Source organism: Hylobates moloch, unplaced genomic scaffold (genome assembly GCF_009828535.3).
Source record: "Hylobates moloch isolate HMO894 unplaced genomic scaffold, HMol_V3 SCAFFOLD_9, whole genome shotgun sequence".
Classification (NCBI taxonomy): domain Eukaryota; kingdom Metazoa; phylum Chordata; class Mammalia; order Primates; family Hylobatidae; genus Hylobates; species Hylobates moloch.
Window position 1 is genome coordinate 114821655 of NW_026652284.1, and position 13253 is coordinate 114834907.

General features: G+C 50.7%; 1 protein-coding gene across 3 annotated transcripts in view; it reads right to left on the reverse strand.

The window, feature by feature from the left end:
* Window positions 1–221: 221 nt before the first annotated feature.
* The window catches only part of ZFAT (zinc finger and AT-hook domain containing), a 240521-nt gene continuing 227489 nt past the window's right edge, over window positions 222–13253 (reverse strand). For all 3 annotated transcript variants that reach the window (XM_032760486.2, XM_058444407.1, XM_058444406.1), the window contains exon 16: window positions 222–1138. In XM_032760486.2, the coding sequence (XP_032616377.1) occupies window positions 899–1138 (240 nt within the window). In that variant the 3' untranslated portion in view covers window positions 222–898. The remainder of the gene's footprint in view (window positions 1139–13253) is intronic.

The window sequence follows — 13253 nt, forward strand, 5'->3', positions numbered from 1 at the left end:
GGCTGGCAGCAAATCAAATGCTGGGTGCCAGGAAATGGAAGGTGAGATCATTAACCTCAAAAGGTTTCCACAGCAAACCTAAATGCAGAGGAAAGAGCATCATCATCTGCATTTTAAGGGTCTAGGTTTGGATGGGGTCCTTCTGGGTGGGCCCCAAATCCAAGATTTCAACTTGGGAAGGGGAAATGTAAGCCATCCCGCCTGAGGAACCAAAGCATTCAGACAGGAACTGTTTTTATTCCATCCACCTCACCTCCTTAGAATGGGAGGCGAACAGTGAAATAGTGCATTTATCTTAAAAGTGAAATAATTCCAGGATGGTAGGGCGAGACCCTGTGACGGGTGAATTTACCTCACTTGATACCAAGGGCCCTCAATACTCGGGGAAGTGGGACTTCGTCGACAAAGCCAGGACAATCCCCTTACCCCCACCCCACCCAGCAGTGATTAAAAACCCGTAAGGTCACTTTCTACGTGATGGCTGTCTCCCTCTCACCAGACTGCATAGCGGTTGCAGATGAACATTTGGCACCTAGATGGGGGTCAAGGAGCTGGGGCTGTGATTCAGGGAAGATGCTGAGGGGGACTGGGAGTCTCTGAATCTTGAAGCAAGGGGTGAAGGTGTGGGGTATGTGTAGGGGAGCTGATGCTAAAGTCTTTCAGGAAACAGATGGTAAGGGTCAGGGGGTGTGTGTCTATGCTGGGGACAGGGTCCTGTGGTGTTGCTGACTGCCTTGCCCACCCCAAGTTGGACTAGAAGAGTCCCATCAGGCTGCTGGGCAGGGAGGGCAAAGGAGAGCACCATTCTGTGGGTAGGGCAGGAAGGGTGGCCTCCCCACCCTGGGTGCCTGCAGAGCCTGGTGGCCCCGCCCTGTGACCATCCGATGCCACATGTCCTCTAGAGTTCCTGGGCCGGCTGCTCCACAGCCTGCTCCTCCACAGGCTGCATGGCCTCCTGCACATAGACGATGAACTCCGAGGCCTCCCCGCCCTGCGTGTAGACAGTCACCGTCTCAATGCCCTCCACGTCGTCGGAGGACACCACCAGGTGGTGCTGCTCAGCAAGCTCCACAGACGCTTGCTGGACCGTCTCCTGGATCATGACCGTGTGGTTGGAGCTGGGCTCCTCCTCGGTGACCTGGGGGAGGAGGCAAGAGAAAGGTCACACAGCGCCTACGTCCCGGTCCAGCGTAACAACAGAATCACAACTACAGTTTAGGAGCAACCAGTGCACTGCGGGAGCATGTCCATTCTCCACGGATCCTCTCTACGAGGCTGTGCTTGCTCTCATGCCCATTTTACAGATGAACAGAATGAGGTTCAGCAATGTAGGGTAACGTGGTCAGGGTCCCCAGCTGTGGCAAATGGTGGAACCCAAGTTCAAACCCAGAGTCCAAGGTTGTTTCCTGATGCCAAGCTGCTTCCCGGGGCTTCCAGGAGGCGTGGGGTTACCTAGAGAATGAGAGCTGGAAGGCATGGTGGGGGTTACTTACTGTAGGTGTCAGCGGTAGGGGTTGGGGGTGCTCCTGGAAATGTATAGCTGGTCCATCTGGCAGTGATAAAGGCACTACGTCTATCCTGGGCTCTCTGTGTTTCCACACTCAGGGAGCTTGCCTCTGTGTGAAGATCTGTATCCCACTAGGAAGGAGCAGACGCCTGGCAGGCCTGATTTTCCCCAGGTGTCGTCCGTCCAGCAACACTAATGCCTTAACTATTTGGGGGAAGGCCTGCTGGTGGAAACTCACTGCCACAGGGCTGGACAGGAGAGCCTCCTGGGTATCCGTCAGGGATGCGACCTCATGGATTCTATGGCCAGGCCTTTCTCTGAAGCTCCAAGCTGCCAGATTCCAGGGAAGACCAAATGCCAGCTGGTGCTAATACCCCACATCCCTCATGCTGCCAGCTCTGGGCTGTTTTCAAATAACCACTGTCTTTGATCTTGAGATGAGAAACAAAAGACATGGAGTTGAGACCTTAGAGCTGCAGAAATGAGTGAAGGATTAGAAAACAGGCACAAGAGGAAAGCAAAGGGGCCTGGAATTATCTAGCTGGAGGATAAGAGAGTCTTCAGACTTACAGAGGGGTGTCAGGGACACCCATTCATTTCCAGGTGAGTTTGAATGGCAAGGTGGAGAGAGCACGTGCTTTGTCCTGCACTGACCGGGCTTTGAGCATCAACTCCACCATTTATAAGTTACGAGGCCTGGGCAAGACACTTTTGCCCACAACCTTCAGTCTACTCATCTGTAAAACAGGGACTAAAGTGTGTTCTTCAGAGGATTCCTGGGAGAATGGAAGGAGATTCTATATGCAAAGTGGGTGCTCAATAACAGCACTGAGCTTTTAATCCCTTCATTCATTCATTCAACCACACTTTTTTTTTTTTTTTTTTTTTTTTTGAGACCAGGTCTGGCTCTGTTGCCCAAGCTGGAGTGCAGTGGTGCGATCTCAGCTCACTGCAACCCTGCAACCTCTGACTTCTGGGCTCAAGCCATCCTCCTGCCTCAGCCTCCCAAGTAGCTGGTACTATAAGCATGTGCCACCACACCTAACGAATTTTTGCATTTTTGGTAGAGACAGGGTTTCTCCACATTGCACAGACTGGTCTCGAACTCCTGAGCTCAAGTGATCCACCGCCTTGGCCTCCCAAAGTGCTGGGATTACAGGCATGAGCCACTATGCCTGGCCTCAACCACACTTTCTTAAATACCTGCTGCTGCCTGGAAGGTATTTTGGCATGTCAATCACTCATTCTTTCACTCTACAGAACTTTTGTCATCTTAGCAGCTACCAGTAGACTGCAAGCTCCACAAGGGCAGAACCATGTCTGCCTGGTCACAACTGTTTCCCCAGAGCCAAGGTGAATGCCTGGCATACAGCATGTGCTCAATATTTGCTGACTGATGATCCACTAGGTGTCAGATGCCACGCTGGACACTAGAAAACCCCAGTCCTCTGAGGAAGCCGAGTCTCATGGTGCAGGCACAGGGCACAGTGAATGACTGCACTGTGGAGTAGTTGGGCTCCTCCAGGGGCAGCCTGTGCCGGTGTTGGGGTCCCAGGAGAGGCATAGGGATGGGCATAGGAACTGAGGAGCCATGACTCCCAGGAGGTGTAGGGAGCAGCAAGTGTGCTCGGGCAGCCTCCATGAGGTCCCAGTCACGACATGTCCGGGTCCTTTCCTGGCCTGCAATTGACATTGGGTGGCCTTCTACTCCCCACCTCTTCTGACTCTGCACTCTCTCTGGGGAGGGCCCAACTGGCTTGGAGGGTCTCATCCTGACCCTGTGATTATTCCAGTCTCCGTGAGTCAGAAGGGCTGTGTCAACAGGTGGGTCATGTTTAATTCAGAGAGAAAAATGGAAAGGGTTCCTCTGGGGTGAGCTCCGGAGGTTCCAAAATTATGGATTGGAAGGAACTTTTGATTCAGACTGATGGAATTCACCTGGAGCTGGAGAGCTATTCTGAGTGGAAACTCTCAATACATTTAGACTGATTTGTTTTTTTAGAGTGAACTGAGATCTGTTTTTTCATCTTTTCCCATTTGTTTCAATTTCATTTAACTGGGAAAATGTACCATGAACCAGGATTTTAGAAGTAAATATTAATGTATTTCACTTTGCAAGAGAGAAGCTGACAGAAGACTGGGAAAGGGGAGGCATCATGCAGCTAATCTTTTCTCCTCTTACCTGTCAGTAAATGCCACACAAAAGAAAGGGCGAGGGGATGGGGATGGTTTACACCCAGGTCCCCAGGGCCTCACATGGGCAAACAAGCCCTCCACACTCCTGGTAAACAGACCACATACAATACAGGGAGACAAACCCATCCATGAGCTTTAAAACAGGCTCTGGGTCATGGTACCATTCTGTGAACATAGTGACTCCCACCGAAGCTAACCCTAAAGAGGACAGTGACTCCTTCACTGATGGAAATTTTCCACTGGCTAAAAACCCCCACCCTTTAAAAACACTAACACCACAATGCCCAAGTATGGACAGTGGCTGAAATCACTGCCAAGGACAAGGAGAACCATGCCAGGGCCGGGCCTTTTAGGGGCAGAGGCTGCAGCCGCTTGTCCCCTGGCAGCACAGGGGACAGACTCCAAGTTCTCACAGGACCAGCCAGGAGGAAGCAGGAGGTCCCTCGCTGGCCTAGAAACGGTTGCTGCCCATAGACACCGCAGAGGGGGCCAGCGTGCCTGACCTGAAGGTAAACGATGTGTTAATAACTGCAGCAGCAGCACCTGGGACCACTTCTTGGAAGGTGGCATTGGCCACAGAGGGTCTCTGGTGGGAAAGGACATCGCAGGCGAGAGAAGAGAGTGAGCAAAGAACAGGCGTGTGCCCTACAGCCCCGCCAAGGCCACCGGCCACCTCCCAGTCACCAAACCCACTGGGCAGTGTCCCGTTTTCACTCTTCCAGAGCACTCTCTACCATCCGGCATGAGACGCTCTTCACGGCTTTCACCACTCTCCTCCCCAGCACTGGGATCTGTTCCGCGCCCTCTCCCAGACTGCAGGGTCGCTCACTGCTCTTCTCCTTCTGCCCATCACAAAGCCTGGAGGATTCCTGGGTCTCCCACCTTGACTTCTCTGACCCCCCAGGCACTTTCACTCCCGGCTGAGCCAGACTCCAGCCACCACTCGTGAGCTCCAGATCATACCTCCGTCTGCAAGTGGGAGGCGTTCAGGGATGTCTGTCAAACAATGCATGAACAGGGCTGTGCAAAAGTCACAGGAGAGAAGGCATTTGAGGGAGAAGCAGCAGGTGAGGCCTGAAACGAAGTTCGCAGGCGGATCTTGAAAAGCCTTGGTCATCAGCTGACAGATTGAGCCTTTATTTTACAAAGGAAGGCACAAAAGGTTTTCAAAGAAGGGCTCTGCATCATCCAACCTGTGACATTTATGAATCAAAACTTGCCTAACATGAGAAGACCTTCTGAGAAGTATGCCTCTCTCATTATCCCTCTAAATATTTATTTGCCCATAGTATCTTTTCTAAGTATTAAATCTATTTAAAGATAACCTTTCTCCATTCATTTTGTTCTGTTTTTTCAATTTTCAGCCTCCAGGGTTTGTCCAACAGAATCCCCATGAAATTCACCCACTGCTAATTATCATAGTACAAAAAAGTGTCCCAATGTCATCCTTTGGGCTTAATTCACCAGAAAAAGCGATGGAGGCAATGGTGATGTATATTTCACAAGTCCTGCAAAGAGCAGGCTTCCTGGTGTGCACAAATGTGACAGGGAGGCACGCTGTTGCCCTGCCGTGTTACTGAGCATCCAAGACACGAAGGGTTCCTGAAGGTCCCCTGCAGCCTGCTGTTGGGCCTCCTTTACACTCTCCTCAGTGTTCACATGTGGCTCTGCGGGCCCTGCAGACGCTGCCCACACAGATGTCCACATCACAAAAAGCTAACGTGTAGCGAGGATGAAGGAGGGAGAGTGGGTTGCTTTACAGAAGGGGTTCATAAGGCTTTCTGCAGAGTGCACCTCCTTTGTGCATTTCATGGTATATGATCACGCTCTGTTTGCTTTTATGCAGTTTTTACAAACCATGCACCTCCTTCCTTGCTCCCATGGCACCCAATATCCACCCAGCCACTTGCAGTTTACTGAACATTCTCCCATGCCTTGTCCCGATTCTTTACACACAATGTCTTGTGCCTTGGGCATTTGTGTTCCCATTTTACAAATGGGGACACTGAAGCTCCTCCTGGCCTCGTGACTTATGTAAGGTCAAACAGCCAGAAAGTAGCAAAAGCTGGAACTTAGTCTGGGTGGTTCAGAGACCTCCTTCAGCTGGTGTAGTGTGACAGCCACTATCAGGATCCCATGTTATGGGTTGAGATGATTAAATTATCACTCTTTACTCCTCCTGATTAGTCTCAGGCTGGCTGTAGAACTCTCAACCACTCTCTTTGTTCAAAATAATCACTCTAGTAGCTTAATCTATTAGCACAGGCTTAAAATTGTTCTTCACCACAGAAATAATATGGCGTTCACAGTGTCATTATCCCCTGAGATGAGTACTCCATTTTCCCCAAATGCTGTATCTAACACATCTATCAGATAAATTAGCAGCAGCATAGAGAGCTTGACAGAAACCCTTAACCCCTGGGATGCAGAGATTATTCACTGAATCAGGCACTGCGTTCTGCTGTTCCGCTGTCTCCAGTGTTCTGGAGTCTGGACAAGATCACTGTCAGGACCGGCACTTTGCTGGGCTCTCTTCGTGCTGAAGGACAGCTTCCCCTTGAGACCCCATATCTTCCTTGGCTTTAACCCGTCATCATCCATTCATCCAGCAAACGTCGATGGATACTCCGCTGTGCGCCAGGCAGTGGCTATGGCTCTGGCTGCCTCACTGTCTTGCTTTTTTTCTACTCCCCTGCCTGTTCTGCCTTCTCCTTCTCCTCTAGCTCCTCTCCTCACTTCCTTTGTAAAACCCATTCCTCTCAGGTTAAGCTTTCTTCCCCCAACATTAAAGAAAATCCCAGAAGTTCCTTTAGCTCAGGAAACCCTCCTTAAGGAAGGTGGGTCCTGCATTGCTCCCACAGTGCTCCAAGGGTGCCCCGAGGAGCCAGTGCACAAAGGCTTTTACAATCCACCTCTGCACAGATCTCCCCAGAAGCAAGTACAGCACTGGCTCCTCCGTGACCAGTCCAGTGCCACGCTCTTGGTAGGCACATAGTAGGTGATGGTGATTTAGGTTGGTGCAAAAGTAACTGCAGTTTTTGTACCAACCTATAGCTGTAGAACTGCCCATGTGTAGAACCTGGAAGCGACGATAGAGAATTGTCTGGAGCAGCCATGGACTCTAGGGCCAGCTGCTGCCTGCCCTTCATTCAAACTCTGTATGGCAGGAGCCCCCCAGATGATCTGAAAGTAGGGAAGACGGTGCACTGTCTATGGAGGAGAGTCCCTTTTGGCTCCAAAAGTCCCAAAGGTCCAATCACCTTATTCTATGGAAGGGAAGTCAAGGCTCAGAGAAAATAAACTGCCCAGGGCCACACTGCTGGAAATAGAGCACAGATTTTTTGACTTCTGGTCTGCAAAATTCCCCAGCCTGCACAAGGCAACTTCACACCAAGCCACAAAGCACTTTGGTTACTGGGAGAACACAGCCAGAATGTACAGCATGGCACCTGGGCAGGGGAGAACGCCAAGTAGATTTTCCCTGGAATAACAATATTATTTATAATAGTTGTAATGATGATTATTATTTTGAGACAAGGTCTCATCCTGTCACCCAGGCTGCAGTACAGTCACACAATTACAGTTCACTGCAGCCTCAAACTCCCGGACTCAAGAGTTCCTTCCGCCTCAGCTTCCAGAGTAGCTGGGACCATCCCTGGATGAACAAAGAAAGCAGGAAACACACAGTGATGATGATGATGGAAACATCATCATCAGGACAGATCTAGGGCTCTGAGATTACAATCTGGAATGATAAGAAGTGCTTGCTGTGGGTCAGGTGCTGTGTGAAGAGTTTACATGTATTAGGTACTTAGTCTTCACAGCACCCTAAGAAGTCTTAGTGTCCCAGCTTTAGAGGAGAGGGGGACACAGGGGAGGATGACAAGCTGCCCTGGGGGGCTCTGCCCACCCACTGGGTCCTGGGGAGTTACAGAGTTGCTTCCCCCTGCTCCTCCAGGCCTCTGAGCTTGATGGTCGCAGCAGCCAGGCCACTGTGCACAGCTCTGGGCTTGGCCAAGCAGGAGGCTGCAGTGTCAGGGTCCACACAATCTTCTTGATTCTCCCACTGGCCTCCTGCATTTGACCCTAGCACAGTCTTTTTTCATACCTCTCTTTCCTCTCTAATGAGAAGGCACTGATGGACTCCTCTGTGAAAGTACCCTCTGCCTGGGAAACATGTTCTCAAAAATGCCTGGAGGCTGGCTGAAGCAGGAAGGACAACCCCTCCTCATCTGACACACGTTTTCTGGAATCCTTGACACTGATGGGGAGGTGTCTTGCCAAACAGGAAGACTGTAGGGAAGGCAGTGGCCCATGGAGACACTTGGCCTTAGTGTATAACCTGGCCCACAGCCTCTGAAACCCAACCCCCTAACATAGGTCTTTCTGTGTCAGAGGCTTTACCAACACCCCTCCCCAGGACACTGAAACAGCCCCAGGACACATTCAAGGACATCAAAACATGACAAACAAAGACTCATTAAGAGGAGAGAGAGCTGAATCTTATGGCTGAATCCCACAGAGGAGGCAACCAGAAAGGGAAAATGTTCTTACCAGCTGGGTATTTAAAGTAACAATTGTTTAAACTGCTGGTGGAATATGATAAACATCACAAATTCGCATCACAGCTTTCAAAACATGGTGCGAAGAACCTCCTGGTGCCCGGGTTCCCCACATGCCTGTGCGGAGGAGCTGGGGCCGCCTTCCTGTTCAGTCCTCACAGGGGACTGGAATTTCCAGGGTTTTATCAGACCATGCAGAACCTACCAAATTATTTGAACTTAGCTCTCAACACATAAATAAGTGATGAATAAAAGAATTTAAAATAAAACCCCTGTTGGCCCTAAAATGAAAAACCAGATGACAGTGGGATGGCATCAGTGAACCTCTTACTGGGTTTGCATCCCTTTGAAACAAAGCTGCCGCCAACGCAGCTGCCTTTAGATGCTGCCCACATTCCCGGTGCCCTCCCGCAAGCCTGTGCCCTCCGTCAGGCACTGGGAGGAAGATGAGCTGGGGGGTCTCTTTAGGACAGGAATCATCCTTTATGTTTTTCAGGGGAAAGAAACTCCACCGACATCTCTGCCACCGTCGCCACCACCATCAGGAGGTCGTTTTGCTTCAGGCACCCTTCATGTTTCCAATCCATTTTTAAATAAATGGAATCAGGTTCCTATTTATTAAACCATGTCTTGGAGAACAGCCCTCTCGCAGATGTCATGAATGTCTCCTTGAAAGGGGAGGCACCTGGGGTTGTGGCTCAGGAAATGAACAGAGAAGCCACTCTTTCTTCTCCTCTTGTTGGCACTCCTGTTGTTCTCAGGATCAGTTCTCAGAACCTGCTGGGAGGTAGCCCCAGATCCAGATCCGGCCTTCCGTGCTTCAGGGGAGGTGGACAGAACGCAGAAAGCCACCAGGAGAACACAGCCACTGTCAAGATCATCACCACAGAGAATGTAGTGAGCACCACGATGAGCAGGACTTGATGAGGTCAGGCCTGGGAGAGGCAATGATGCAAAGACAGGAGCCAATCGAAGGCGAGATGCAGGCAATGTGCATAGGGGTGAGGGCCGTGTGCGAGGGTTTGCTATGTACACGTGCATGCCTGTGTGCAGGAACATGGGTGTGCATGTGCGCATATGTGTGTTCATGTGTATATCTGTACGTACAGGTGTGTGTCCATGTGTGTATATGTCCATGTGCATGTATATGGGTCTGTATGTGTCCATATATTTGCATATGTCTACGTGGCTATCCATGCTTATGTGGGTGTGTGAGTACATGAATATTGTGCACATACGTGAATGTGATATGTGTGTATACATGTATGCGGGTATGGGCATGGCTTTGTGTCCATTGCTACACTTGTGTATCTCCATCTTTAAATCTCAACAAAGGCCTGCAGGTAGAAGTCATCTCTCCTCACTCATGCTTCCTTTCCTTCTTTCTCTTCTGCAGCCTGTGACACTACTTGCCCCCTGGTTTACAGTCACTTCTCATAATGACCGGAACAGGTAGGCCCCTCCCAGTTTACAGAGTGTTTGTGGATCCTATATCTCCTGTAATTCTCATGGAGCCCTGTGAGGAAGGCAGGGTGAGGGGATTCCCATCGCATCCCTTTGAGAAGGGGTGGCTCAGAGAGTCGATGTGAGCCCTCAGCTAGTAACAGGTGATTCTGGAATTTGAAGCCAAGTGAAAAACCTCCGAAGCCCACAGCCTTTCTATAATATTCACGGCTTCCTGTAACCTTCAAAACAAAGGCTGAGCTCCCCTGTTGGACAGGCAAGGCCCTCTCTGCCTGACTCCTTCCCCCACACTCAATTTTGGTCCCGGAACACACATGCCCTCTCGCCTCTGAACTTCCAGCTGTGCTGGTCCACCATCTTTTCCCAAAGATCCCTTCTTGCCCTTGAGAACTCAGGTCCATGCCCTCTCCTCCAGGAAGCTCCACCAGTGTGCCCTACAACGCTGTGCTGACTCCTGTTAAACACCAGCAGCACTGGATCCCAGCTAGCACTTTATGCCACTCTGAGGAGGCGCAACCTGTGTCATGCTCTCCCTCGCCTTTCCGGCACAAAGGTGAACAGTGAATGCTGCTTCTCAAATGAATCACTGGGATAAAGAGTGCAGAGTGGAAGTCTTGCTCAAATCACCACCAGATGAGGCACAGCTGAAGAGGAGGGAAGACGCCCCACCAGGACTTGACCTCCGTACTGAGTAACGACAGGAACAAGAGAGTGTTAGTTAGAGAGCGAATGAATGCAGCAAGCCCCAAGCGGGGGCAGCTCAGGCACTGCGGTTCCAGGGGGACGTCTAGGGAAGAGTGGAAGCCTGACTTCAGGAGGCCCCTCACGGCCCAGATGCTGCTCAGTGGGGCCTTCGTATAGGTGAACAGCTCCCCCATGCTGAGCTTTCGGCGGCCCTTTGCTAATGAAGTTGGCAGATGGGCAGGTTGGTGCAAGTTTGCTGGGGCCAGAAGTGACTGAGAAAGCAGAAGATGGATAGAAAACAAGGCTAACATGGGGAACAGGTGTGAAAGGCCAGTGCTTGTGCTGAGCTGCTAGACTGGAAAGCTGCCACTCTCCTTGGGTGGAGTTAGGAATGTGCAGTTACATAACATCAGCACTTGATTTGCAGAAAAATCGAGGTGGCCTCTGTTTAGACACCGCTAAGAGGTGGGCCATTTGTTGAATAAGCCATCTCTGAAAGCCACCCACTCTCTGCTTTGGACTCATGTGTTGAATTCCCACATATACTTCAGACAACTTCTGGGCCCTCTCTTCTGTCCACTGAGAATTTAGCATGTGTCAGATGCTCTGGTGGAGGCTAGAAACAGAACCATGAGGCCAGATGCAGTCCCTGCCCCCAACAGGCTGCAGTCCAGGGAAGAAAAGGACAGGGGGCTTGTCCTGGGTTGTCAGGGTCGGGGGAAGGTGGGGTGGGAAGCAGCCGGTGGCCAGGGATGCTTTCCTGAAGATGATGACCCTGATCTGTAACACTGTGGGATTCCTACGAGTCTAAAGAATGGGAGGAGGTGTAAAGAGATGGGGAAAAGCACCAGGCAGAGCAAAGGGTGTAGCAACAGCCCATGGGCTGGACAGATGCAATGAAATTCAGTATAGCCAGAGCACAGAACAAGATGCAATGAGATTCAGTTATAGGCAGAGCACAGAACAAGATGCAATGAGATTCAGTATAGCCAGAGCACAGAACAAGATGCAATGAGATTCAGTTATAGCCAGAGCACAGAACAAGATGCAGTGAAATTCAGTACAGCCAGAGCACAGAACAAGATGCAGTGAAATTCAGTACAGCCAGAGCACAGAACAAGATGCAGTGAAATTCAGTACAGCCAGAGCACAGAACAAGATGCAGTGAAATTCAGTTATAGCCAGAGCATAGAACAATGCTCAGTGAAATTCAGTATAGCCAGAGCACAGAAAAAGATGCAATGAAATTCAGTATAGCCAGAGCATAGAACAATGCTCAGTGAAATTCAGTATAGCCAGAGCACAGAAAAAGATGCAATGAAATTCAGTATAGCCAGAGCACAGAACAAGACACAATGAGATTCAGTATAGCCAGAGCACAGAACAAGATGCAGTGAAATTCAGTATAGCCAGAGCACAGAACAAGATGCAATGAAATTCAGTATAGCCAGAGCACAGAACAAGTGGGGGATGGGGGTGGGGAAGAGAGGAAACAAAGAGGAAAAAAAAAAAAAAGACTAGAGAGACCATCAGGACCCAGATCATGAAGGATCTTATAGGAATTTTAGTTTCACTCTAAAATTAATGGGCCCCTCTCTATTAGACAGCAGAGACCTGATCTGATCAGACCCCCAAGCTCACTCCCCTGAGGTGTAGGAGGGGACTATGGGGAAGAGGAGGCAGAAAGCCTCCAGGTAGGGAGGCCAGGGACAGTCTGGTATCCCGTGAACAGGATGGGCCTGAACATGGCAAGAGGGTGCAGTGATGGGGGCCAGCAGAGGAGCCTCTGTGGTCTATCTGAGCCCTGCCCACCCCCCCTCAACCCATTCTAGGAGGATCTTAGGCCCACTGCTCCCCGGACGTGCCCTCTTCCAGAGTGCAGTGACTGCCACCCTGGCCGGTCCGACCCTCACAGCTCAGTCTGCACCTTGCTCACCCTCTGCAGCCTCCAGCCCTCCCTTGCTCCTCTCCTGGGCCATTTTCTTCATTTGCCCCACAGCACAGCTCCCTCCTCAGCATCCTCCGTCCTCTCTGGCTGCTTCCTCTCCATCTCTGCTGCATCTGTTTCCACTTCTGGACCTCTAAGTGGCATAGGGCCCCAGCGTTCAGCCCCAGGAGGGCTCTTCTCTCTCCGCATCCCCTCCTTCCATCATCTCAGCCAGGCTCATAGCTTCAAATATCGTCTTCAGGCTGACAACTCCCAAATGTGTGTCTAGACCAAACCCTTCCCCTGAAATTTAAATGTGCATAGCATATTTCCTACTAGACATATCCATGTGGGTGTCAAATAGTAATTTCCAAGTTAACAAAGCCAAAAAGGAACTAGTCACTTTCTGCCCACCCAAGCTGCTCTGTCCTCTTCTCGATAGAAGTCACCACCATCCACCCTCTTCTCAAACCAAAGGGCTTAGGCATCAGCCCAGATTCTGCTCTCACACACACTCCACGTCCAAAGCATTGCGGGACCTGTCAGCTCCGCCGGGAAATGCAGGCCAGAGCACTCCAGTCCTCCCCTCCCCACAGGGCTACCCCGGCCAGGCCACGCTGTTTCTCACCCTAGGTCTGACCACAAAAGCCCTTAAGCAACTTTTTAATTATGTGGATCATCATAAAAGTCTATGCCTCAGTTTACCACCTAATGCCACAAACACAGATGGGAGACACGGAATCTGCGAGTAGCACATGCTAAAGAGATCCAGGGGTTTGAGGTGACACCAAGATCAAGGTGAGTGAATGGTGAGCGTGGTCACTGTAAAGGCAGCTTAGAGTTCACTGAAAAGAGGGACAAAGACCCATCCCAATCTCTTCCAACCGCTGTCAGCTTCAGACCTCCCCTGGAG